This window comes from Alosa pseudoharengus, unplaced genomic scaffold, assembly GCF_046254945.1.
Source record: "Alosa pseudoharengus isolate Yale_2024_CS ecotype anadromous, Long Island Sound unplaced genomic scaffold, YU_APseudo_1.1 YU_APseudo_1.1_scf_7, whole genome shotgun sequence".
Lineage (NCBI taxonomy): Eukaryota > Metazoa > Chordata > Actinopteri > Clupeiformes > Clupeidae > Alosa > Alosa pseudoharengus.
The window spans coordinates 4731635-4759538 of record NW_027468859.1 but is presented as its reverse complement, the minus strand read 5'-3'; the positions used below and the strand labels follow the sequence as shown (position 1 = coordinate 4759538).

At 42.4% G+C, this 27904-nt stretch overlaps 3 protein-coding genes across 5 annotated transcripts; 2 read left to right on the top strand and 1 right to left on the bottom strand.

Moving 5' to 3' along the window:
- Positions 1 to 2699: 2699 nt before the first annotated feature.
- On the bottom strand, positions 2700 to 10562 carry htr3a (5-hydroxytryptamine (serotonin) receptor 3A). Its single transcript, XM_076272131.1, has 9 exons — positions 10187 to 10562; positions 9230 to 9396; positions 9005 to 9049; positions 8710 to 8819; positions 8142 to 8311; positions 7481 to 7641; positions 7153 to 7363; positions 5758 to 5991; positions 2700 to 5340 (listed from the first exon to the last, which is right to left on the bottom strand). The coding sequence occupies exons 1-9, from the start codon at positions 10251 to 10253 to the stop codon at positions 5051 to 5053; spliced, it is 1455 nt and encodes a 484-aa protein (XP_076128246.1). The 5' UTR covers positions 10254 to 10562; the 3' UTR covers positions 2700 to 5050.
- A 2010-nt stretch (positions 10563 to 12572) lies between these two features.
- Positions 12573 to 13266, top strand: LOC143110296 (protein ripply2-like). Its single transcript, XM_076273182.1, has 3 exons — positions 12573 to 12686; positions 12916 to 12983; positions 13116 to 13266. The coding sequence occupies exons 1-3, from the start codon at positions 12573 to 12575 to the stop codon at positions 13264 to 13266; spliced, it is 333 nt and encodes a 110-aa protein (XP_076129297.1).
- A 3046-nt stretch (positions 13267 to 16312) lies between these two features.
- On the top strand, positions 16313 to 23935 carry cep57l1 (centrosomal protein 57, like 1). 3 transcript variants are annotated; one of them, XM_076272000.1, is made up of 11 exons: positions 16313 to 16444; positions 17053 to 17230; positions 17704 to 17955; positions 18727 to 18890; positions 19405 to 19503; positions 19664 to 19741; positions 20977 to 21069; positions 21343 to 21405; positions 21772 to 22067; positions 22865 to 23009; positions 23433 to 23935. In XM_076272000.1, exons 1-11 carry the CDS (start codon positions 16424 to 16426, stop codon positions 23619 to 23621), a joined length of 1578 nt encoding a protein of 525 aa, XP_076128115.1. In that variant the 5' UTR covers positions 16313 to 16423; the 3' UTR covers positions 23622 to 23935. The 3 variants fall into 3 exon arrangements, with proteins under 3 accessions (XP_076128115.1, XP_076128116.1, XP_076128114.1); XM_076272001.1 differs by having other exon boundaries at positions 17701 to 17955; positions 21346 to 21405; XM_076271999.1 differs by having other exon boundaries at positions 17701 to 17955.
- The last annotated feature ends 3969 nt before the right edge of the window (positions 23936 to 27904 follow it).

The window sequence follows — 27904 nt, the reverse complement described above, 5'->3', positions numbered from 1 at the left end:
CCAATGCCATTGTTAACTGTCTTAAGTTACAGAATAGTTCCTAAACATACCAAAATGTTTTTGTTTTGCTGTACTTTCCTTGTGAGAGGTCAAGTGGGGAATCACTGGGAATCACTGCGTTCAAATATGAATGAATCACTAATCACTATGTTGCTCAATCAGGGGTGTGTTTCCAGTAAAACTATGGAGGTTAACTTTTAACTAACATGGTATGATGCAACTAACCAACATCTAGCTAACAACCTTTTCCTCCTGGTTGCTGTATAGAGTCAGTGCTATTAACTACAATTAGTCTTCATGCAACAATAAGATGTGATCCAAGATTTTACAAAAGGGCATCTGAAGCACTGGTGTAGTCTGACCAGCGGAGGTCATGATAGTGTTTTTATTGACCTCCACTATGAAGCACGAAAATACACTCACACACACACGTCCAAGTACAATGACATTGATGCTATGCCACTATTGTCCACTAGAGTGTGGTATAACCTATAACCCAGTTATTGAAGTGGTAGAGTGTAATATCAGCATGTTCAATAGCCCTCATAGCAATGCAATATTAGTGTTTCAGTTTCATTATTACAGTGTTACACAGTAGACATTTAAGTTACAAAATCAGCCATAATGCCAAAAAAAACATGTGTACGCAAAGATAATAAAATAAACAGAGTTTCAACCCCTTCACGGCAGAAAGGTAAATTTAGACAGGCTGTTATTATTATTATTATTACAGTTTTATCTACATGTGCCTGCAAAGATTATAGGGCGCCCACTCAGACAGTGATTGACTTCAAGATTCAAGATTGTCTTTATTACAGTACATCTCATTATACGGGTATAAGAGAGTAAAATTCTTGCTTTTTTTTTTGCTCCTCAATGACTTGTATGTATTGTGTTTGTGTGTGTGTGTGTGTGTGTGTCTGTGTGTGTGTGTGTGTGTGTGGGTGGGTGGGGGGGGGGGGGGGGGGGTTGTAGTGCACCGGCTCAGGCTGTCTTTGTTTTCATGTTCATAAGCCTTATTGCTTAGTGGAAAAAACTGTTCTGGAGTCTGTTGGTCCGAGTTCAACCGTCTGGAGGTCCGACTTCGATATCGCTTGCCAGATGGTAGCAGCTGAAACAGCCCATGGCTAGGATGGCTGGGCTCCATATTGATTCTTTTGGCATTTCTGATGCATCTTCTGTTGTATAAGTCCTGGATGGAGGGCAGATCACATCCACAGATGCCTTGTGCTGTACGCACAACTCACAACTTGATGTGCAAATGAGCAATAGAAAGCCGATTGAAATGATTATTGAAATGATTGGATGAGAGACCAATAGTTGACTAGAATGCACTAGAAGTTCATTTTTAATGAAGATTCATATGACCTTGTGTGCAGGCACGTGCGCACATATACATCAAAGGGGAAACAGTGCCCTTTTTTCTGGAGTGCTTAAAAAAACAATGAACAGCCTATACATATTGTTTGCACAGCTTCCCTGACAAAAACTTTTGACTGAATAAAAAACCTAAATATGAGGTTGGAAGATTAAACTTTGTTGCCTTCTCTACATGTCTGATTTCACATTCAAATGCTCTTTGTTGACATGGTCATGTTGAGTTCAACCGTTCCATTGTTCTGGAGCAAATGTTGATTGTCTGGAAAAGTGTGGTCTACGCTGTTTTTTTCCCCGATTTACAGACCCATGGCCATGTACAAACAATAGAGTTTCTCTTGGATGAGCACACAGATTTGGTTTGAATGATGAACTGTGCCCCAATCTGTGAGTGATACCCAACTCTCTACAGGTTTGTGTTCTTCTCTCAATGCCACAGTATGCAGAGTAGCAGATGAAACAAATTCTGTAGTCCCGGCAGAAGCATTTCTCCTGCTCATCGTCCTTACAGATAAAGCCATTGATATGATCGCTCATGTGCCAAAAAAACCCCCATTAACAGTATACTGTATCTGTCAGATTATGTATGCTCTTTGAAGGGCGACTGAGTGATAGGTCCACTTTTGAACACTACAACGATATTCATGTGTCGCCTAGCTTCGTTTGGTGTGGAGTAGCCGGGTGGAGCTGTTTGTAACTGGGTCGGGGTGGGGCCGGAAAAACATAATTTGGAACATTACAATTGCACGCACAATTTTGCATTGGGAATTTGCACACAAAACCTTCCTCTTGAATTGGGGATTTGGTACACTAAACTGCACGTATGCCTGCCTGCCTGCCTGCCTGCCTGTGAATGTGTGCTCACTGTTGTGCAGGAGACGTGGAGGGAGGTAGTGTAACCTAATTCAATTGTTATTGAATTGTTACTGTAAGTGGTTCGCACTGAAAAAAGTGACTAGACAAAGTCTTGCAAAAAGGAGCAACTAATAGCAAGCAAGAGCAGACGTTTCAGCCATCCGGCTATTCTCAATGCTCCTAATTCTCAATGAGCATGATTGGGGTTTTTTTTCCCGAATGTGGGTGTTGATTTTCTGCCTGTGGCTTAGTGTTCAAATTTACACCAGGACAGTGGCAAGGTTCACACCCCTCCATGGGAACTAAACCAGGTCTACTTTTATGACAGAGGTCAGAGTTCACAAGCAGTTGAAACAAATCATGAAACAAATCATTCACTCATGGTCTTAGCACAAAGTTATCGATGTCCACTTGGTTTTACTTTAAAGCATTTATCATATACACAATTAGACCAGATTGGAGCCGATTTACGTTTATTTTTTAGATGCTATTGTCACATATTGTACAGGAAATATTCACTATTCAAAACACTCAGTTCTGCAGTGGTCTGGCTATATAGTGTTTACTTTATATTTACAATGTTTACATGTTCACAGACATTAACACATCAATTACTCATCTGTAAATATCAGGGATGTAGTGGTAAAAGTCAGAGGTGGGTAAAGTATGAATTCTGTGATCTTGGTGAGGTGGACAGCGCCATGCGGTCTCAGATCTTTTTTAAAAAGGCATTCAGAACATGTTTGGTGATTGTGGAGGTTATTGTTCAATGTTTATAACAATACAATGGTATTAAATGGTTCCTAGAGTGTTGATGAGTGTACATATTGTGAATGTGGATAAAATGGTGTGATTTTTGAAAGTTTAAAAGTTGCAATTGGTGAATAAACTCTTTTGATAGGTGGATAACCTCTAATAAGAGGTGGATAAACTATTTCTGAAATGTCAGAGGTGGATAAACTGCCTTTACTTGCGTTTAGCCTCCACTACATCCCTGGTAAGTATGATCTACAGGAAGAATGTAGTTCAACATGATTTTTGCAATACAGTTTTGCTATACTCTTCAGTTGATTGCTAGGATGGATAAACCACTCCTTCATCATAGTGTGTGTGTTCAAAGGATTGGATTCATCAGCAGGCACCAGCACAACAGTGTGATTAGACTCAGAATGTTGCAGAATGAACATAGAATATCTGGGTGGAATTTTAGAATCTTACATTGCTGATGAACACATTCTTGTATTAAAAAAGTTCAAAATCCCATACTAACTTTGACAGGTGAAGCTCACAAGTATGCAATGGTCTAATTCCTTATTGACTTTCTTAAACACCCTCACTATTCACTAGTCACTGACAAAATACCACATGTGAAGTCCTGTGAATTATTATTTTTAACATGTTTGTCAGCGTACACTTTTATTTTCACAACACTGACAAACTGTTACTGTTCTATATACTATAGCGACGATAATGACTGTCTTTGGAATCAGGTGAAATCCAATGTTATCAGCCTGTGAATTAATGTATAGTCACACATACCTGTATTCACATCACATCAGGAGTGTGTAAGCTGAGACATGACTACAATGTGTACTACATTTAATGTCTTCACTGGCTTAAGTAGACCTACTATCCTCATACAGGTATAAAATGTGTATTATACTAAAATGGTACTAAAATGGTGTACCCCTTTAATTGTACATATGTGTTTTACTGTAAGCACTGTTTTGCTATATGTTAACAACAGCACAAACACACATGTAGTTAGACATGAAACATAAAGTCTTAAAGTGATAAAAGTTATTCTTCACTATTATTTTGTAAGCAAATACAAAAAATCACTGTAGGATTAATAAAATTGAAAATCTTTTATCGTTTTCATTTGTGTGTGTGTGTGTGTGTGTGTGTGTGTGTGTGTGTGTGTGTGTATGTGTGCAAGCATGTGTGCATGCATGTGTGTGTGTGCGTGCCTGCCTGTGTGTTTGTGCATGTGTGTGTGTCTGTGTGTGTATGTGTGCATGTGTGTGTGTGTGTGTGTGTTTATGTGTGTGCGTGCGCAGGGGTTAAAGTGGGGGGGAACGGGAAGGAACGCAGTACCGGCACCTCAGATAAATCAATAATAAATATAGGCCTATTCTCTCATAGAGGCAGCCGTGGCCTACTGGTTAGCGCTTCGGACTTGTAACTGGAGGGTTGCCGGTTCGAACCCAGACCAGTAGGAACGGCTGAAGTGCCCTTGAGCAAGGCACCTAACCCCTCACTGCTCCCCGAGCGCCGCTGTTGTTGCAGGCAGCTCACTGCACTAGTGTGTGCTTCACCTCGCTGTGTGTGTTTCACTAATTCACGGATTGGGATAAATGCAGGGATCAAAAGAGTATATACTTATACTTATACTCATACCAACGATATAGCGCCATGATATTGTTAAAATAAATGGTGAGTTAATTTTTCGCCTGTACAGAGGTGACCAAGAAGCTAGCAATTCTTGTCCAAAAAGTATTGCTACACCACGATACTCAATATGTTGTCCAACGGGGAGTCATTTTCCCCTGTTGCACCGACACTGGATTTTAGGGTTCCCCCAGCTGCCAAATCCCACTTTAAACACTGTGCTTGCGTGTGTGCTTACATGTGTGTTTGTGTGTGTGTGTATGCGTGCATGAGTGTGTGTGCATGGGTGGGTGGGTGTGTATGTGTGTGTTAATGTGTGCGTGCATACATGCATGCATGCATGCATTTGAGTGTGTGTGTTTGTGTGTGTGTGTGCGTGCGTGTGTGTGTGTATGTGTGTGTGTACGTGCGCGTGTGTTGTCCCTCCTCAGGCGTACTGCCAGACGGACCAGAGCGTGCCCAGCGTGATGCTGTAGGTGAGCATGGCCACCAGGTAGACGCGGAAGAGCAGCACGTCCAGCACGTAGCCCACCTGCAGCCACTCCTTGGCCACGTCGCGGCTCTCGTCCCGCCGCTCCAGGTACTGCCGGATGCACGACACCTCCTGCAGGATGTTGTCCATGACGGGCGGCGTGGGGTCGCGCACCGGCAGGCCCATCCCTCGGACACCGTGCTCTCTGGACACGTCGCAGGTGTGGTGGTGGGCACAGCGGGAGCCTGTGAGGGACATAATTAATACATATAAATAAATACACAAATATATATTGCAAATAAATATAAATAAATCTATATTGTTATTGATTTCTTTATGAGATATTCCTATTTCTCAGAATATTTCTGCTTCTCTTCAAGTTTGGATTTTTCCTCATTGTTTTCATTGTGAGATTACAATAAATTACAACATTATTATTATATTATTTTTTTTTTACAAGATTATTTTTTATACCTGTTTTTAGTCAACTTGTTTGTATTGTTCTTGGTGTACATGTGTGTACATTGTAATATCTGTATTCTGTTCTCTCCTCTGTATATGTGTGTGTGTGTGTGTGTCTGTGTTTGTGTATGTGTGTGTGTATATGTGTGTGTGTGTGTGTGTGTGTGTGTGTGTGTGTGTGTGTGTGCACATCGTAGTACCTGTGTGTATGTTGTTCTCGGTGTAGTGAGGCAGCGGGGAGGAGGAGAGCAGGCTGGAGCAGATCCGGTGTTTGTCCCGGACGCAGAGCAGCGTGGCGGCCCGCTCCAGAACCAGGTACCTGAGCCAGGAGGGCACGCGCGGCTGCAGGTCCTGCTGGTGGACCAGCCGCACAATCAGCACCGTCTCCGTCAGGCTGATGACCAGCAGCGCCATGCACACCACAAAGTACACACCTGAGGACAGAGAGATGATACACACACACCACAAAGTACACACCTGAGGACAGAGAGATGATACACACACACCACAAAGTACACACCTGAGGACAGAGAGATGATACACACACACCACAAAAAATATACACACATCACAAAATATATATACACACACACACAAATACACACACACACACACACACACACACACACACACACACACACACACACACACACACACACACCACAAAGTGCACACCTGAGGACAGAGAGATGATACACACACACCACAAAAAATATACACACATCACAAAATATATATACACACACATACACACCACAAAGTACACACCTGAGGACAGAGAGATGATACACACACACCACAAAAAATATACACACATCACAAAATATATATACACACACACACAAATACACACACACACACACACACACACCACAAAGTACACACCTGAGGACAGAGAGATGATACACACACACCACAAAAAATATACACACATCACAAAATATATATACACACACACACAAATACACACACACACACACACACACATACACACCACAAAGTACACACCTGAGGACAGAGAGATGATACACACACACCACAAAAAATATACACACATCACAAAATATATATACACACACTCAAATACACACACACACACACACACACACACACCACAAAGTACACACCTGAGGACAGAGAGATGATACACACACACACCACAAAAAATATACACACACAAATACACACATATACACACATACACACCACAAAATACACACACACACACACACACACACACACACACACACACACACACACACACACACCACACCACAAAATACACACCTGAGATTTTCTGACAATAAATTCAGGGGAAATCACTTCATCTCCTGACAAAATGTTGCAAGCTTATATTGTCCTAGATCTGTTGGAGGTGGACCTCAGGGGTGTGTCGATGGCTTTTTATAATAAATAATAAATAAACAGCTTACCTATGAGGGGTGTGCCAATGGCTTTTTATAAATAATAATAAATAAACACCTTACCTATGAGGGGTGTGCCGATGGCTCTTTATAAATAATAATAAATAAACAGCTTACCTATGAGGGGTGTGCCGATGGCTTTTTATAAATAATAATAAATAAACAGCTTACCTATGAGGGGTGTGCCGATGGCGGTGGCGGGGAGTGTGTCGGAGACGATGATGAGGAAGACGGAGTACCCCAGCAGCAGTGTGATCTTGAAGGAGACTCGCTCACCGCTGTCAGGCGGCAGAAAGAAGCCCACGATGTCCATCACCATCAGGAAGATACTGGGCAGCAGCAGGTTGACCGTGTAGAACAGCGGCCGCCGTCGGATCACCACCTGTGTGTGTGTGTGTGAGAGATATATAGGCCTACTGTATATAGTAAATATATATATTTTTTTAAAGTTATTTAAAAAGCTATTCTGCTTGAGAAACAGGAAAAACTCTCTGCGTACATGGAACTTCATCTCAGCATAGTAGTCGTCGTTGTCCAGGCTGAAAGAGTTGTACTTTGAGAGGACGTGTAGCAGCTCCCACTCGCCCTGGTTCATAAATACACTCTTATCTTCCTTTACATCCTCCGGGGTTCTCATCAGGGTGATGTTGATATCGTTTACTGGGGAACAAACAGCAAACAGTTGAAACAGTAACTTGACTCTATAGATAATAGACAATATGTATAAGGAACTATAATATAATGTGTAGCCTAACGCATTGTGAATGTATTAAACATAACACTTTCACATTTTGTTCTTGTTGTCCTCAGTGCAATGTAGGAAGGCTTTTTGCACACCTCTTTTGTCGCGCAGGCGTGTTGGATATGACCAAAGGTCACAGATCAGGAGCTTAAAAAGAATCCCGCACACTGACCATTTCGCAAGCAATTATTTATTTCGAAAATACAACGTTTCGGTCTTCGGCCTGATGAAGGTATAAGCCCGAAACGTTGTATGCTTGTCCTAAAAACGGTTCAACCAAAGGCAGGCAGCATGCTGATCAGCAGATGGTGCAGGTGTTTTGCTACTCTGCGGTCTCCTACTGAGAGTATTCAATGGTGTAAATGCACAACATTTAAGTGAGCCTTTTGTATTTTCTGTAAATGCAGTGAGTCCTTACTGGTGTGCAGCCAACTCTGGAAGGTGAGGCTGCAGTTCTGGACGTCGAAGGGGAAGTTGTAGATGTTTAACGTGCAGGCGGTCACCACCTGAATGGGCTTGTAGTTGCGCACTAGTCCGTCATGGCTCACATACACGTATGGGATATCAGGGGACTTTCCAACATCAACACTGGAGATGGTATCACACATGAAAGCCATGTAATTTATTAGCAATGTGTTTTTACTGAAAACTGCAAACCAGCATTATACTTTTATGTTGTGTTTCTATATCCTTTGTACTCTTATAAAATACTGTATACTGTAGGAGGAATATATTTTTGCATGTAGGAGTATGATTTTAATATATCTACATAGGCCTATTTTACTTTTGAATTAATGTGGTTATACAGAGAAAGAATAGAATGATTTTCAGAGAGAAAAAAATGACATGGAGAAATGTACAGTTAATAGTTATTCAGTGAAGATTCATAAAAACATTTGCAATCATTTTTAGACTTACAGTTTGATTTATGTCAAACACAGTTCATGTGCAAATATGACAGAGGCAGAAATTAGTGTTGCACGTACAATTCGTTGATGACAATGTCAGGCACCCACACATTGGCAGTGGGGATTGACACCTTTTTCACTTCATCGAAATCCTCAGGGCTCCACACAAGAAATTCATCAATCCATTGCTACAGGCATCAAATGTGACAAACAGTACATCTATTACAAAATCTGTAAGACTGTACATACCGGTACACAGGTCACAATACACAATGATAGGCTATACAGTCAGATTTAGACCATTTAGAGGACTCAAGCCATGAGCAAACACATTGTGAAACCCTCTGACTTTGTCTTTGATCGATTAGCTTACCTGCCTGTACCACACATACGTTGTGAGAACTTGATTTTTCTCATCCTTTGGTGTTGCAAAAACAAGAAAAAAAGAAGAGTTTGACCATTCAGTAACCCAGCCACTAAGTAGGCTACAGACACAGTAACTAAATTAAAAATGTGTGTGTGTGTGTGTGTCTCTCTCTCTCTGTGTGTGTGTGTGTGTGTGTGTGTGTTAAATAAATCCACATTATATCGTACGCACCACATTGAGAATGGAGTACACCATCAGGTCAATGGCCACCATCGTAGATTGTCTCCAGTCCCTAACGGGACGGACGCCTTTCTTGTACCCCGTGCTTAAAAACTCGGAGAGTCGGACCAGGGTAGCATTGGCAAAGCGACCTGGATTGTTACCTATTCTTTTCACAGCTGGATGAAAAATAAAATCACGAGATTAAAACATGTACCTATATTTTTTGCTTTAAAACCTTAGTATAGCACCAGGCTTGGAATTTCATAATTTTAGGGGCAAGGTCACTTGGCCTTCAGTTGGGCATATTTGGTAGGGGGCACAAAGACCACAAGTCAGGGCACCAAGGCCAACATTTCTTATATTCTGATATATGGTTTGTCATGTGTTGAGGGAAAAATGAGTGAAGTATTCCACCGAGATGAATGGATAGGGAGACGGGCGCAGAATGTAATATGATTAAAGTTACTTTTCTCGCTAACTGTTTACCACAACAACTAGAGGCTAACATCATTTAAAAGCTGAGAAAATGGCCTTTTGTGTGATGTGATAGGCCTATGTGTGATGTCTGTGTGATGAGTATGCTAGGCTACTTCACGAGTAGTTCAGCAAAGAATGGGTGAATTTGGACGCACTCTCTTTCTTGCCATGCGCTGTTACTTTCTCCACTGTGTAAAATACTAAATTAATTTGCGCTGTGAATGCTAAGCTTAATTTGCCAGGCCATAGGCTAAATAAAAATCGCTAGTCGGATGTAAAGCAGAATATTGAAAGAAGGAGGCACCAAGGCCACAGTGGCCTGTGAACCTCTGATTTTCAAAGGGGCATCACGGCCATCGTGGCCGCCGTGAAATTCCCACCAGCACCATCTGATGTGTCAACGTCAACCATTTATTTTAGACAAAGCTATAAACTGAAGGACCTCAAGGCCATCAATATTTCAAAAAGACCATGGTAGGAATTTACTACCTGAGCAGGATATAGCATTGATTGATAGTAACGCGAGAAGCGCTGTCCAGGGTCCGGAAATCCTCATTTCGCTCAAAGTTTTTTACATCCACCGTTCTTCAACGTCTCTCAACCGTTGGTCGGCAAACCCAGATCAACATATCCAGTCAAGAGTAGGCCTAAATCAAAACTCCATTGTAAACTCCCATCAGATAACGTTATTAGTTGTCGCAGTGTTATGTTTTGACTGCACAGCTGTCTGATCCAGACGTATTGTCAATAGTCTACAGTGACAGGCGTTGGTCGCTGATCAGAATGCAATTCCCAAAGCAAAAAATGCACATACGGAGTCTGTCTGTTGCTTTCATCGCTGGCAATGGGGAGACCAACAAGAAAACGTAACGTTATCCTTAAAGGCAGTGTGCGAGGTTGTTGTGTCTTGCTTTCGAAACGCTTGTGTGGCTGTGCCAAGAGGAGTGCCCAAAGCCGGTTTGACGTTTTGCGAAAAGTGGGTTGTAAAATGAGGTTCTGATGTAAGTGCACGTAATTACCATAATTTTTATGATGCTTTGATACTGCGAGGGGCATTTCAGGGTCATATTGCATAGCCAAGCTCACGTTACTCTCCCTCCGATTTAACCTCGTTATACTGACATGCAATATTCCATCAGGAACTCCGGCGCTTTATTTAAAAGAAATGTTGCCCGTGATTTGAAGACAAATTAAGTTTGCTCTTGAGATAATTGTTTGTGTGGCTGGAGCACCCGGCATGGGTATGTAATAGATCCATAACCCAGAGTGACCTCGTGTGAGGTTGTGGTCGATCTTTCCGTAAATGACTGAGAGCGTGCCATATGATACCTCATGATGAAGACTTGGAAAATAGAAAAGAATGATTATAAACGAGTGGACGGACACGATACATTAAAGACTGTACTGGAATGCGCTGTATCATTGAATAACATTTGTTGGAATTAAGATCTGAACGTTGTATGATATGTTTATATTAATTCTGGGACATTTTGCACTGTATAAGTTACATGGATTGGGTGGATTTTTATTGTCATTAATGGGAGGGTGAGGGGTCACCATGACTGTGTGAGTGAGAACCAGAGTCCATCTCACAGTCTCACACACACTTTAGTAGTTGTCACCTGTAATTGTGTGAAGTAACACTCTTTATTGCCTGTGTGTGAGTCTGAGAACTTGGGTTCAGGCACTCTGAACCCAAACAAATGAGTGCACACACACACACACACATATATATACAGTAATATTTCTTCGTTTAATAATAATTTGACCAGCCATTCCAAGAAAAGAGAACATTTAAAATGGGACATTGACTCTGGTGATGTTGATAATGATGATGATCGATGGCAGAGCTCTCCATAGGGATCATGCATGTGTGTGTAAATTGGAGAGCAAAATTAAGCCCCTCAAACATGCATTGTCTTTTCCCACCAGAACACCTCTTGTGTCAACTAGTGTGTCAACACACACAAACAGGTGAGAGGACAGCTCACAGCCTTACACTAGGCATAAACTTGGAAATGCACCAACTTTACCTGTATGTTTAAGTCTATCACTCACATTTACAGATCAAAATGAAATACGAGGCTGATCGGTGTTCTTTAAGTAGACATAATTGGGCCTATGTGATCTGACTTCTGCCTATGTTGACAAGCACACCTCGTGACCTACACAAACGTTCTGACCTCACGCTCCGCTGTCTGAGGTGCGCAATCTTCACACCCAGTCAAGCGCAAGCTGGTGTCACGACGGCTGACACTTTTTCATGTGAACCTCGGTATCCATGGAGTTTGGACGAGGTCACGATATGTCATGCTTTTTGCGTCAAGTGAAGACGTAATCACGTTTGATTAAAGTTGTTTTAAATGTGTAAACTCACATTGACATTCATACAATGTTCTTGTTCACTGCTAGTAGAAGGTGGCCCTCCTTGACATGTAAATGTAAACATGCAATATTTCATGTGACGGACTAACATGAACCAACTGGTGTGAATTTCAATAAACTGTAGATTTGTGGTTGTGTCTAGTGCGCTACACATATGTCACTTGAGTCCACAAACGCGAAACGAGTTGAAACCGCGTGCTACCCAAACGTTGCACGCGAACTTTCGTTTGCATCCCGGTCTGGTGAAGTGCGAGTTGACACCTCCACACAATGGCCCGTGCGCAGTTCTGCCACACGCCATGCTTGGCATATGCATACACACCTCCGGAACACGCGCTGGCCTACTGAGAGGTGTCAAGACACAATTTGGCACGGGGATCTTTCTGCATATAAAACCTCACTTTGCCTGAGACTGCAAGTCATTCGTTCAGTCGCTGTCTTCGAGGATTAATGCTATCTCTTCCTTGAAAACATGGATCATTTTACTGCTATGTCAATTCTGTCTGGATATTCCGAGGTTCGAGTTCCAAGTGCTGCTCAAGCACCCTCTCTATGGAGACCGTGGATTAACGAACGGCGCAGGCAGCCACTGGATTCAGAGAAGGTAATTTAGTAGCCTAGGAATAATCAGAACGTGAATCTGTTCTATGTTGTAGCCTATTAGGCCAGTCTGTGTCTGCAGTCGTCTTTAGTGCGTTATAGGCCTGGCGCAAAATATAGTGAAATATTACATTTTGTTAGACCTCTATGGTGTTGATTATGTCGGATAGTTGCATGGTTGAAACGAAACTACCAGGTCGCCAAATGCTGATGTTGTTCTTATTGCTTTGCAGCCCTACGTGAGGCCGACGGCAGCATCTCCCGGTGGCAAATCGGACAAACGGCTCGCACACCCTGTGAAGTGAGTGTCAAAGATAGGCCTAGGTCGTCCCAGCTTTAGCCTATGTAAAGTCGAACTCTGCGTTCAAATTTTTGTAATCTATGCTGAATTGACATGATTTCTAACAGCCAACAATATTGCTGCTTATTTCAGATTATTCTGGCCTCGGTCCCGTTGCTTTGACTACTTGTATCAGGACGCCGAAGCTCTGCTCCGAAACTACCCTATTCAGGCGACCATCTGCCTGTACGCAGACTCCAGCAGTGACGAAGAGGACAGTGATGTGGAAGACGAGAAAGCATAATGGAAATACTATAGGCCTATGTATAGATGTTTATTTTGGATGTAATATATTTATATAATTTAATTGTGTAGCCTACATACGTGCAGTACGCTGGAATCTTGAGTGTAAAGGTTTTTATAGTATTTATTTTAATATATTGAGGATGCTCGGGCAAATAAACTCTTGTTGTAAAAAATATTTTTTTTCATATTCATTTGTTCATGAGACATTTTTTATGTTTGATTGAAAGACTACAAACTAGGATGAACTCTCACACCAAATAGCCTAGGCCTACTGCCGATTTAATTAAGTAGACTTTTTTTAGTGAAATAGGATACGTGATAAGTGCAACACGTTTTCGGTCGGATGTTTGAAGGAGACATTTAACAAACACATCATATTCGTGGAAAATAGTGTATACATGTGTCATTACTTGGTCATTACTCTCATAGGAAACATGTACTTGTAAGTGAGAGAGAGACAACCATAAAGTCAATTGGAATGGACATTGTGTTTTGAGGGGCTTTTATGGCTGAGAACCCATGAACATTTAGACTGAACTGTGAGATTCTTTTACTGAGAAATGTTTGATAAGATGTTGAAGTTAATATCCTCAGAATTATTGCCACCTTTGGTAAAGTTGACTAAAACAGGTGTAAGCTAAAAAATAACCTTTTGGTGATTTATTGTAGCCTATCTCACAATGAAAACAATGAGGAAATATCAAACCTTGAAGGGAAGCAAATTTATTCGGAGAAAAGGGTAAATATCATAAAGAAATAAATATTTATTTAACAAAAACACTTTGCCCACAATTATTTGCACCCCTAGAAAATCGTATACAAAATGTATCAGAAGCATTTTCCTAGGCTATTCAACTTATTTAAGTTAATCAGAGTATCTGTGACTTTCAGAAGTAGGCTAGTTCATGACTTTCTTTCAGTAAGGTATGAAAAAAAAGTGACAGAGGCTAATAATTGTGGATACTGTGTTTTTGTTTAAAAAATAAATTTCTTTATGAGATTTTCCTTTTTCTCAGAATAAATTTGCTTCCCTTCAAGGTTGGATTTTTCCTCATCATTTTCATTGTGAGACTACATTTCTTTTACTTTTTTTTTCAACTTTACCAAAGGTGCCAATCATTCTGGAGGGTAGGTGCGCCTTATCTTCTGCAGTGGGAACTTAAAAGTACTTAGGCCTACTCTACAGCAGCCACTTATGCTTATGCCAAATTAACATTTTTTTCCCAGTAATTCTGTAGTAGCTAATCATAGAATATTCATGTTTGACTTACATACTGTACACGAATGGACAGGACAATATGTCTTTAAGTGTGGAATAATGAATTATATTGCAACATTTTGGAGAAGTATCTACGAAAACACTCAGCAAGCCAAATGAGAAATGATCAAAGATGTAAAACTGAACATTGCTAGACTCATGTACAATAGATACGTTCACCATCTAGTCATAATCTTGTTTACCAACCCCAAAGCAGAAACCCCTAGGAGAGGGAAAGCATTTCCATTGAAGTATGCAAACACTGCACTTCTGTGTGTGACCCCATGCAACCTTGACCTTTGACCCCACAACCTTGACCTCCTAATCAGGGGTGCATTTCTAGAAAGGGCTGCTGGCTAACCTTCGTCACATCTTTGTAGTTAGAACTTTCTTTCTTGGATTTGGTGTTTCTGAAAAGAGTAGTTTCAACAATCAATTGCAGACATGGGCGGAAAGTTTGGTTGTTGGAACAATAGGTTGACAGTAGTGGTTGAAATTATTATAAAATATTGGGACATGGGACAAAAGGCAAATCCATTGTCCAAGTATGCCTCCCACCCAAACCATGGTCGTTTTACCCTTCTTCAGGAGCCTGCGCGCCCCACCAGTATGCGCAGGTGCAGCGTCTTTCCAGAGGCTGTAACACTGCTGAACAAAACTACACCTCCTGTCTTGCTCTTTAGCTGTTTACCTGTTTACTGTTACTTCTGCACTGTTACCTGTTTACATTGACTGCACTACAGTGTTTACCTGTTAAAGAGAGTAGAAAGAGAGCTCTGACTTCCTGTAACTGGCCTATTTGTACTCTACATTCTATAGCCAGCTCTTTTCCAGCTCTTTTTGCTGGAGATTCAAATGAAGTGCTGCCACTCAATTAATCTTTTTGCCATTCAGTGACTGTAATCAAGATGACATAGCCCTATGTTGTGACGTGTGCTAGTGGGGTGAGTCAAAGAGGAGTTTTTTTTTAAATCTAATTTGATAAAAGAAGGTATAGAGGCAAAAGCGCTTTTACTGCCTTCCAAAATTTTGAGAAATTAGGATACGAGCTTGAGACCAGGTCCAACGCAGATTATGTAAATTTGTTTCTAATCACCCTAAAAGTTAGCCTGACGGTGCGTCTAGATTTCTAGGCTAAGTAGTCCAGTCTGATTCATCTTCTACGTCTAGGCAAGGTCCAAGCTTTATTTCTTGCAGAAAGTAAGGATGATAATTCGGCGAACCGTACACGGAACTATTGTTTTTCGTCGCACACACACAAGCACAGGCACACACACAGACTCACACGCATACACACACACACACAAACACGTACACACATGCACAAACACACCCACACGCACGCACACACACACACACACACACACACACACACACACACACACAAACACACATACACACACACACACACACACACACACACACACACACACACACACACACACCATTACCCGCACACACCCACTCACAAGCAAAAACACACACACACAGCGAAGCACACATACACAAAAGCAAACGCACACACGAACACACTCATTTACATGCAGAAAAGTTGCAAGAGTAGGGGATGGAGACAAATTGACAAGCGTGTTTTTTTTTTTGCGGAGAGAATGTGCAGGACTGAGCAGCGGTCATATTTTGTACAGCTTTGCGGTACATCTAGTTTTCTTCAGATTCTCTGACCGGCCACAGTCATTGGTCAAGAATCCAAGTTCCGGCTGCGCGGGAGACGTTGTGCGCAGCCGGACGCGGTATTTCTCAGCGCGGCAAGTAGGGAGGGATTTTTTAAAATTAATAACAAGCAGCGGCGCTAAGAGTGCGACGTATATTTTGTTATGTATTCAATGACACTGCTGTATTTAACAAATCTGTCTTAACATCTATTCTATTAAGACGCATGGATCATTTCCGTGATCAGGTAAGAGACTTCCCTTGGTCTGCCAGTTTTTGTAAGCAAGTAACGTTAATGTGTTACTATGCTACGTTAACGTTAGCATAACAACATTACAAGCTAGCTATGATAGATAGCTGCATGACAGTAAGCATAACAGTTATATGAAAGCATTTCGCGTTTGCTAGCTGTTAGATATGATTTACTGTCGCTTGGGATAACTTTGGCGTAGGAAAGCAATCATTGTTTTAAACAAAGGTCTGTGCTTTAACTACTGTCTATGATGTTGTGTTACATGGTGGTGTATCGATATTTTGCTAACGTTAACTTTAGTTATCTCTAGTTTTGGCTGCTTTCCAGACAACGCAAATGGACTAGGTTAATTAACATACACAGCTTTCGTAAACATAATTTGTTGAATGTCAAAATCAGTACAATCACAGGTAGTCCCTGAATGTACTCGGTTTGCCACGCAGCACGGACGTTACAGCGTGCAGAACTATTCATGGCTAAGCTTAGCTGCTAATAGTTTTACTTCACAGCAGTGCCATTCTTAAACACGCAGTAATAGCTGACGTTAAATCCGATGATCTCACCTCCATCTAATGATCAAATGCCTGTATTCCCTCGCTCAGAACATCTTTGATACCCCCTCAAAGCAAAGCTATGTGGGCAGTTTTTACTTGCCCCCGGATAAGCTATCCTTCCATGGCTTCGTGAAGGGGTCAGAGGAGCCAAAAGCCAGAAGCTCCACGATACTACAGGACATCGATGCAGAGGCATACCGATGTACACCAGATGCGGGAAGCAGAGGTACGCCAGAATGTTTAATAAGACAGGAAAATATGTCCACATTTCTCTCCATGTGTAATGATAATTGCACAAGTGTTAATTCATGCGAATGAGTGGTAACTGCCCATTCTGTTTTGATGGGCAGTAAGGTATGAGCGAGGAGGGGGATAGTTGATGGATGGCAGACTGATTAAGTGCATGTGTGTGGGAATGAGCTGTATCTGGCCTCAGTTCTGGTCTCCTAATGCATAGTGATCCCAGGGAATTTAAGGGAATTTAAGAGGAGTTTCGGAATGGTTGATTCACATAGATATTTGTCAAAAATATGATTAAGGTGCAGACCTTGCACTCATACTATTCACTATGTGTAGTTCTGATTAATGTTACTATTTCTTTTTTCCATGTGTATCAGACTAAATACTCTGGAAACATCACACACGACACACACACACACCACAGTCCCTCATGCTGCGTGCTTGTGTGTTTGGCAGCAGTGATCGCCGCTCTGCGCACGCTGCAGGAGAAGATGCGTCGTCTGGAGCTGGAGCGGGCGCAGGCCGAGAAGAACGTGCAGCGCTTCAGCGAGGCCACGCAGCAGCACGCCGCCAGCAGCAGAAACGCCAGCGCCAACAGAAACGCCAGCATTAACGCCAGCAGAAGCGCCAGTGCCACCACCGCAGCCAGCAGTGTCAGAGTGCAGGATCAGCCGCGCACTAGACAGGACGCTAACAGCAAGCAGCGGATAGGTAAGAGTGTACACAAGAGAGAAAGTAAACAAGCAGCGGATACAGTACTCTCCAGAATTATTGGCACCTCTGCTAAAGTTGATCTCCGACCCGTAGGAATGGCTGAAGTGTCCTTGAGCAAGGCACCTAACCCCTCACTGCTCCCCGACCAAATTTCCCTCACAGGATCAAAAGGATATACTTACTACTTACTTATACTATGCATCCTGATAAAGTTCTCTTGGCGTTTGGAATTAAAATAGCCCCACATCATCACATACCCTTCACCATACCTAGAGCAGTGTTTCCTAGAGAATTGAATTCCATTTGTGGTGGTTGGTTTGCAGAATTAACTTGAATGCAACAGTTTTTAACAAGTTAGCACAGTGTGGTTATGATGCTAACCAGATTTAAGCACAATTTAGTACAACCTGGAAAATCATTGTGTGGTGGTCAATGTTGATATTGTGGTGGGCCGCTACAAATTAGTCAATGTATGGGAAACACTGTAGAGATTGGCATGGTTTTATTTCAGTTAGCCTATTAGCTGGTTTGATTTGCGTTGAGCTCAATGAGCATAAAAATAAAACCAAAAAACCAAACAGGGTCTAAAAGTGTCAGTTTTACTTGTCCACACGGATCCACAGAAGCAGTGTTTTGGAAAAGCAATCTTCACTTTAGAAGGCGTTATAAAAATATCCATTTGAGTGATCTAAAACAGTGTTTATATGTGGATGAAATGCCCAAACGCATTTTTGTGTGCGTGTGTGTGCGTGTGTGTGTGTGTGTTAGAGCTTGTAACACAGCTTCAGTCCACCGAGAGCCGCTGCTCTTTGCTGGAGAAGCAGCTGGACTACATGAAGAAGATGCTGGAGAGTGCCGGGGAGGTGGCGGCTGCACACGCACACTCGCCTTCAGAGAGATACACACACACCCCTACTGAGAAAAAGGCACAGGTGAAAACTCTTTATGGACACACACACCCCTACTGAGAAAAAGGCACAGGTGAAAACTCTTTATGGACACACACACCCCTACTGAGAAAAAGGCACAGGTGAAAACTCTTTATGGACACACACCCCTACTGAGAAAAAGGCACAGGTGAAAACTCTTTATGGACACACACACCCCTACTGAGAAAAAGACACAGGTGAAAACTCTTTATGGACACACACACACCCCTACTGAGAAAAAGGCACAGGTGACTTTGTTTTTAATTTGCTGGACACCATTCTAAACAGAGCTCGTCTCTTTCTTGGTGTAAGACATACTGTTTTAATTGTTTCTAATTGTTTTAAGATGGCCTCTTTAGTTGCAAGAGATAACTGTCCTCCTTGTTATACATTTTCCCCCCTTATAACTCTCAAGTTAGATTGTCACGATAATGAAGATTTGAACAAGGCAAGCACATGCATGTATGTGTGTATATGTATACAGTACATGTTTATGCGTGTTGTGTGCTGTCTACAGAAGGAGAACTCTATAGATGACGTCCAGCTGCAGCTAGACAAGCTGGAGAAACTGGAAAGAGAGTGTGTGAAGCTCACCAACACACAGTCTTTGGCTGAGGTACACAATCGCATACACACACACACACACACTCACATAGCGGCTCTGTGTGATGAAATATTTGTATCCCCACTTATCTTGCACATTCACTGACCTTAGGTTATCTCTCAATTATTGTGTGTGTGTGTGTGTGTGTGTGTGTGTTTGTGCGTGTGTGTAGAGGAAGATCCAGTTGCTGGAGAAGAAGCTACAGGATGAGGAAAAGGAACGCAAACTCATGCAGCAGAAAGCTGACGAGGTTTGGTTCACTAAATACTTCAGACATCACATATCATACCTGATCAGGAAGTGTGTGTGTGTCCACTGTTTTTTTTTTTTACTTATTGTCGTTGTCCGATGTCTCCGCTTTTTGATCATTTTGACTTTTTACTATAACTATAAGATGTTTAATCACATCAGCCATTTTACACACATCTCAATTGGATGTCAGAGCTGTATATCAAATCCAATCCTTCCTGTTGTTTGCAGAAGCGTTGTCATTCAGTGAAGTCCATGGCTATGTTCTAATTTACATCCTTCTGTACTTACAATACCTAATATGAGTGTACAAGTGAATGCCCATTCGTAAGTACAGAAGGATGTGAATGGGAACACAGCCCATCTCACTTACAGTACAGAGCAGTAGCCTACCTGGGTGGCTGGGACCCTTGCAGGATCAAAGACCATAAAATCAGTTCAGTTCAGTTTCAACAGTTCAGTGAATATTTGTCTAGCTCCCGAAGTGACCAGGCTATTCTGAGATGACCCAGCAATCTCTTGAAAAGCATTTAAACCATGTTCAGACTAACTGACTTACATGTTAAGACCCTGGAGGTGAAAAGTACTCCAAGGTTTTTCATTCAGATGTGGACTTCTGTGGAGTACTGTTATAGAGTCTAACGGCTCCCACACACAGTTGTGTGCGTTGCAGTGCTCGAGACGCATCCCGTTGACTTTACATAGGCTTACGTTCCGTTGCCGAACTGAATTGTGGGTCCGTTGCGTCGCGTTGCTCCCGTCGTTCGCGTTGAGAAGTTCAGCTGTTGCTGCACCGACGGATGGCACCGGCCAATCAAGCCAATCGACGGACAGCACCAGCAAATCAAATTATGGTCATTCGGAAACACCCACTGGCCTGCGTTGACGGAACGCAACTGTGTGTGGGAGCCGTGAGATGCCTTCTTATTTTTGATGTAATAAAAGTTTGGATTTTCGGATTTTGTCTAAGTATAGAGCGAGAGTAGCGTCTTTGTTTATTTGAGGTGGTTTTGAATAGCATTTGGCTGCTCCTCAACTCAGCTCTGACTCAAAGTTCCTTTTCTCAAACCAACAAACCAACCATAGAATTAGAAACTCATACAGGACAGATGGCTCCAAAAATTCTGAGTCTGATGTTGACCGATGTTGATGTTTGATAAAAGATGGTGTCGTACCCTTTTTGAACTTCAGGACACTTTTTTTCTTTTCTGAATAACTGAATTGTGTCTCCCTCAGCTCCAGAGAGAACTGCAGGTGAATCTCCTCATGCAGTCCGCTGCAGTGGCTGAGTCTAAACCAAAGAAAAAGAAGGAAAAGTTACCCGTCAAGGTATTCCCTCATGCTCAATAGTTCTCTTTTATTTATTTCTATCTGCCTTGCAGACAAAATGTGTATTAGATTTAAGTTCAGATCGACATGCTTTATTCCTAGTGGCTTATTAGCAGGAAATGCCCACTAGGGGTAGCTGCCATGCAGAAAATGCAAGTAGATGGTGTTTACCACACACATCCAGTGCCTTATGGATCCATGTTTGTGAGGATGTTGATTTGTTCTTAATTTGCTTGTTGTTCTTATTTTTCATTATGATATTTTTTTATTTAGCAGAAATCAGAATTGGCTCCCAAGTTTCCTTTAGCCAAACGCCCCCCCTTTGTGGCAGGGACTGTAAGTACACACACCGATACACCCTCACACAGCTAGAGCTAAACAATATGGCTCAGTCAAAAAACAGTGCTGAAATGTGTCCCTCTGGTGCTTGGTCAGTTATCCAACTAGTTGAATATTGTTAAATTAATTCAACTCCTGACTGCAGTATATTCCGTTAGCAATACTCAAACTGTATGGCTGATTTTGACAGAATGTTGAGAGATTTTATGATTGCAGTGATATTTTGTAAACCACTACTGTGACCAAAGCATTTAAGATGACCGTCTGTCTGTCTGTCTCTTTCTAATTGTGTACTCTATTGGCCTCATTCCCTAATTTCACCATCTCTCCCTCCCTCCCTCAATCCCTCCATCCCTCTGTTAGTCCACCAGCCCCAGTCACTCTGTGAGCGCCAACCTGCAGAGCCTGTGCCACCTGCTCCAACAGCAGCAGCAGCAGGGTCACCCAGAAAGCAGTCACCGCCGCCTGAGAGAATGTGAGCGTGAGCGTCAACAACTCGAGCGCCAGGACTGCACCAGGATCAAGCGGAGGTCAAAGGAGGCGGGCAGGGGTCAGGGGGACCATGTGGCGCACTCGCCCCCTAGCAGAGAGGCCTCGCCCTTGGGCTGCCTCTCCAGGCTGCTTCTGGCGCTGCAGGATGAACTGGGGCACATGAGCTTGTGAGTGCTAGTCTGGCAGAGTCTCCGTCTACCTGCTAACGAGCTCAACTAACATACTGCACAGATGCACTCAATACATCTCAATAAATGCAGCACAAAATGCATTGGTGTGTAAAGACCAATAAGAACGCATGTATTTCATTACCTGTGTAATGTTGTTTGAATATTTCGCCTGACATTGTTCAGTATATATCGAATATTTCTCCTGACATTGACAAATTCAGACATTGTGTGAAAGGGCCTTACACTCTAAATTAAGATCCTAAGCGTAAACATGGCTTCATGTAGTTTAGTTCATACATTTCCTTTAATCAGGTGAATCCCATTACAGATACAAATCTAACTTTGAAGAGAGACCTGAATGTACATAAAATGCCCTTGAATGTGTTTCATGGACAAAACAATAGTAAAAGAACTAAAACAAAATTACATAAAATACGTAAGATGCTAGATAGCCGCCAGCCATTCAGGCACAGGATGTATGGAATGTACTCTTGTTTTGCTCATTGGCCCTCAATGAAGTTGAGCATATGCAGCACTGGATTCATGTGTATATATTCAGCAGGTGGCAGTAGTGAGTTTTACTTAAAGAAACTTCCATTGTGAGAAAGGTGGATTCTGTGCACCCTTTCAAGAAAGACCCTATTGGCTCATTCCAGCCTCCCCTTGGAGACATTTTGTGATTAAGAATTCAAAATTTTTTCTGCATCAGGATATGAGAAGAATCTGCACACTGGTTTAAGCCACTAACACATCTCTTTTGTGTGTGTGTGTGTGTGTGTGTGTTTTCGCCAAAGTGAGCATCAAGAGTTGGTGTGCCAGATCTCGGAGACTAAGAGCAGGCGTGTGAGAGAGGACCTGGAGAGGGAGCTGGACGCTCTGGTCAGGAAGATGGAGGAGAAAGCGACGCAGATCACACAACTGCGCAAACACCAGAAAACAGTAAGCGGGAGCGAATGTGTGCATTTTAGAAACACAGATCTCTTGCAATTAGTTCCTATTTTTCAAGATATTCGGTATAGGCCCACAAGCGGGCCCTCTGTAGCATTAGCGTAATTTCAAATATACAGAGCACAGGAGAGATGTTACATTCCTCGTGCTATAGGTAGGATCTCACACAGCGGCCAATGAGCAACCAAGCCTTTTTACCGTCAAAACCAAAAACACTAACAAAAACATTGCCAACAGAACAGCCTTCAAGAGCATTTCACTGGGGTTATAAAGAAATCGTGTGTGGATGGATGAAAGTGTCTGCTTAATGAATACTTGTAAATACAGTCTTGTCTAGTCGTGTGTATGTAAGTACGTAGTACTCGGTGTGGGTGTGGGTGGTTAGCCTCATTCTCTCTTGTGTGTTTGTCATAGGTTGAGAGTCTGAGGCAGCCGTCACGGAGCCCAAAGAAGCAGCAGCGCCCCAAGGGTTCAAAGGTCAAGAAGGTTGGGGTGACTGGGGTTCAGCCCTTAAGCCCCTCCCCCAAGAAAACACGCCCACACAGTGTGTCACATAGTCTCTACGCAAGTCTGCGCAAAGATGACATCATGTGGGAAAGCTGAAGGAAACACACACACACACACACACACACACACACACACACAGCATTTTGCACTATACTAGCATGACTGTACTGAAACATGGAGGTCTCAGACATGCATAAGCAAGGGGACATAGTGTGTTTGTTTGTATGGCTTTGTCATTTGTTTCTTTGTTTTGTTTGTTTTGTGAGTGAGTGAGGGCTGTTTTGTGTTTTTACAAATTGATGACTACCACTAAAATGGCTGTAAATGTATATTATTATTCCAAAGCTCATAATTGTAATGAAATATTGTGTGTTTTATGTTTTATCCTTAATAAAAAACATCACTGAGAAGACTACACGTATTTGAACTGCATACACATACCCATAGCAGTGCACAAACCGCAGCCAACCCAGACAAACACACCCTGGGTTAAAAATAGTTGTTCCAGGGCTATCGTGCGTCTGTGCCAAACCTTTTGGTAAATCTGTGTGTGTGTGTGCATGTGGACAAGGATCTCAGCAGAACTAAATAGGCCTGCAGAGACCTTTTCGATTTCTTGCATCTTTGACATTTAACACTGTCTAAAACACATAAACAATTAAGTCCATAGCAGGCAACTCTTCCCTGATTGTTGAGCTCTGAAACACAGTGCGTAATATGTATTTTTGTCAGTTCATGGGTGAATCTGACACGTATGTCTGCAGCGCCAGAAAGACTTGGAGCTCTGCAGAGAGCTAGAAATCCATGGCAGAGGAGAGGAGTTTCTGAGACAAACCCAGGAATATCTGACCATATCAATGAGACAAACCCAGGAATATCTGACCATATCAATGAGACAAACCCAGGAATATCTGACCATATCAATGAGACAAACCCAGGAATATCTGACCATATCAATGAGACAAACCCAGGAATAGTTGAGAGAAAGAATAGAGGGTGTTCCCACAGCAGTGATGTCAAGGATGACAAGTCATGAGATGGAGCAGCTGACGCACACACACACACACACTCAACTCATACTCTTGTCACTAGCTCTATTTTCCACACCAGTATGTTACTTCCCTGGCATTCAGTGTGATGCGTAGTCAAACACACACACACACACTGAAGGGAGGAACTTGTGGAAATTCTTGCAAAGGCTTCATTCACTCATAGAGATCAGTGGTGGCCATGAACCAACCACATAATAAGCAGCGCTTTTCACATATTTACAGATTTGAAGAGAGGAAAGGGGTCAGAAACAGCTCAAATATCACTTGCACATTTGTTTGTGTTAAGGTGGAGGATGCACGCACACAGACACACACTGGACATACAAGAGGTGAATCCTGGGCTTTGTCCTGCAGCGCTTATCAGATTATGCTCTGTCTGTGGGGCAATTGAATTAAGTGTGTGCAGTGTGTGTTTATTATCAGTATATTTCCATGGAGACAGTGTGTTTGTGTGCATGGTGCTGTTGCACTCACATTATTATCTGGTTCTATGGGCCCTGTGGAGAATCCACTGCCTCCAGTAATCAGCTGTTGTCGCATTCTTCTGTGAAAATGTTTAGTTAGTGTGACGTGTCTGCTTCACAGTGCTGATGTATTCAAGGTTGGGCAGTGGGCACTGCTGTGTGCTGTTTTATGACTGTGATATATGACCATGCGCATGATGGCTTGTGTGAGTGTAAATCATTAACCATGTGTGTGTGTGTACATTGGCGTGCCATTTGCATTGTCATTATGGTTAAGTCCAATAGCTAGGAGTGTATTTGTGTATAATGTGTGTGTGAGGGAGAGGATGTTGCTTCCTGGTTTGTTAAGATAAGATAAGACTATTAAATCCCACACCTGGGAAATGTACTTGTCACAACAGCCAAGTAATACATGAATAAAAGAGTAAAAGAAAGTTGTATACAGTATGTACAGCAACATACAAGCACACCTAAAAAAATCACAGTGATTGCAACTGCCATAGGGGCATAGATGTACTACTTAGGGTTTCACCAATAAGTTGAGGCAAAGTGGACCAACACATATATGGAGAAATCTTCATGTCACATGTACAGTGGAAAATGCACATATTAATAATGAAGTCCAGACATTACATTAACATTACGGATTTGCATGACAGTGGTGTTATACAATGGCAGATGGAATAAAAGACCTGTGAAAGAGTTCCTTCTTACATGATGGGTGTAGTAGTCTGTTACTAAAAGAACTGTTTTGCGCAGCCACTGTCCCATGGAGGGGGTGAGAAGAGTTGGCCATGATGGATGCCAATTTGTCCAACATCCTCCTCTCCCCAACCACCTCAACAGGCTCTAATTGGCAGCCCAGGACAGAGCTGGCCCTTCCCACCAGCTTATTTATCCTCTTCCTCTCAAAGAACCCACAACCCCAACAGACTACACTACAGCATAAAAAAAAGCTGACACCATGACTGTGTCATAAAAAAGTCCTTAATAATGACCTGCACACACCTAAAGACCTGTCTTCTCAGCAGGTGGAGTAGACTTTTTTCCCTTCATGTACAGGGCATCTGTGTTATGTGACCAGTCCAGTTTATTGTTAAGGTGAACACCCAGGTATTTGTAGACTGACACCATCTCAATGTCCACTCCCTGTATGTTCACTGGTGCAATTGATAATGCCTTACGGCTGAAGTCAATCACCATTTCCTTTGTTTTACTGGTGTTTATCTGAAGATGGTTCTTTCCACACCATTAAACAAAACTGGTGATGATGACCCCCCTGTACTCCAGATTAATCCCCTTTTTAACACAGCCAACAATGGCTGTCATCAGAAAATTTCTTGAGATGGCAGCTATCTGTGTTGTATTGAAAGTCCGAAATGTACAGGGAGTTAAGTGGGAGAGCACTGTGCCTCGTGGGCCCCCCGTGCTACAGACCACCACATCTGACAGCCACATAGCCTCTGTTGATGATCCAAGCAGCAAGATGACAGTTGACCCCAGCTCCTTCTAGCTTCCCCTTCAGTAGTGCCGGTAGGATCGTATTGAACGCACTGGAAAAGTAAAAAGAACACGACTCTAACAGAGCCCCCAGTACCTTCCAGGTGAGAGAGAGAACGGTGGAGGAGGAAGACTATTGCATCCTCCACACCGACCCCTGGTCGATATGCGAACTGGAGGGGGGTCCAGCTTACTGCCCACCAGGTAACGGACGTGATTCAGAACAATCTTCTCCACTCAGTGTCATTAACCTTTTGAGGAGTTAAGTTTTTTGACAATCATTCCAGAATTATAAATGTTTATTTCATTATTTCCATCATGATATGGGACCTTCAGTTAGCAACACTCCAATCAGAACCGAACTACTCAAAAGATGCAAAAACAAGGCAACATTTGAACTATAACTCCTACCCCAACGGCTAAAGGTGCAAACTACAAATGTTACTCAAGTTAAAACTAGCAGCCTCACCAAAAGGGACAAAAACTCAAGTTCACATATGCCAGGGTTCAGGATTTCTGATAACATTTCAAGTCAGCTTTCAATGAAGATGACTTTTCCCCCACATTCAGGAATGTTTTCAAACTGGACAACAGCAGTGGAATCCCACAGCCTAAAAAATCCCCTTATCCCCCATAGAAAAAAACAAGACAGACAGACTAACTGGTAAGGTAGACCAACACCCCCCCCCCCCAAAAAAAAACAAAAAAAACAATTTGCAGCAAGGTCACACTTACACATGTGGCACACACACAATGGATAACAGACACAAATGCACAATGTCTCGCACACACGGCTTTCCTTCCCTTTCTTCAGCACATTGATATATTTGTGCACAGTCAGCATACCCCTTTCTGACCTGAGGGAGAATACATATCCTGTTAGAGCTCTGTGTGTGTTACATGTGTGTCTTCAGTCTGGGGCAGAGTTGCGTTCAGAGATTTTTGCACATAAAAACAGATATGCACACACAGATGTATGCAAATTTGGTCAGTTATAGCCAGTGCCCACTTCCTTTTCAATATCCTGTATCCACTTGTAACTATGTTTGCATGCTGTAGGGAAGAGAGGGGGAGAGAGGGAGAGGGAGAGGGAGAGGGAGAGGGAGAGAGAGAGAGATCCTCTAATGCTTCTTTCCGCTGAGATCAGGATCCAGCATGGGAGAAGCAAAAAGGACACACACATACGAGTTGATATCAATAGTCTTCTGTTATAGCCATTTTCTGTGCACGTGTCTTTTGGAAACGTACATGTTCTATCATTTATCGACAATGAATGTTACTCAGTAGTCAGTTTGTAGCAAAACATGGCATGACGCAGTTAAAGTATCAATTTCGAAATGTGTGCTAGAACTGGACGTTCCCA

Coding starts and splice junctions, on each gene's coding strand:
- htr3a (XM_076272131.1), bottom strand. CDS start 10,253: ATGAGGATTTCCGGACCCTGGACAGCGCTTCTCGCGTTACTATCAATC. Junction 9,050..9,229: donor TGTACTCCATTCTCAATGTG/GTGCGTACGATA, acceptor GCAACACCAAAG/GATGAGAAAAATCAAGTTCT. Junction 7,364..7,480: donor ATGCTGAGATGAAGTTCCAT/GTACGCAGAGAG, acceptor ACACACACACAG/GTGGTGATCCGACGGCGGCC.
- LOC143110296 (XM_076273182.1), top strand. CDS start 12,573: ATGTCAATTCTGTCTGGATATTCCGAGGTTCGAGTTCCAAGTGCTGCT. Junction 12,687..12,915: donor AGCCACTGGATTCAGAGAAG/GTAATTTAGTAG, acceptor ATTGCTTTGCAG/CCCTACGTGAGGCCGACGGC. Junction 12,984..13,115: donor CGGCTCGCACACCCTGTGAA/GTGAGTGTCAAA, acceptor TGCTTATTTCAG/ATTATTCTGGCCTCGGTCCC.
- cep57l1 (XM_076271999.1), top strand. CDS start 16,424: ATGGATCATTTCCGTGATCAG. Junction 17,231..17,700: donor ACCAGATGCGGGAAGCAGAG/GTACGCCAGAAT, acceptor TGTGTTTGGCAG/CAGTGATCGCCGCTCTGCGC. Junction 17,956..18,726: donor TAACAGCAAGCAGCGGATAG/GTAAGAGTGTAC, acceptor TGTGTGTGTTAG/AGCTTGTAACACAGCTTCAG.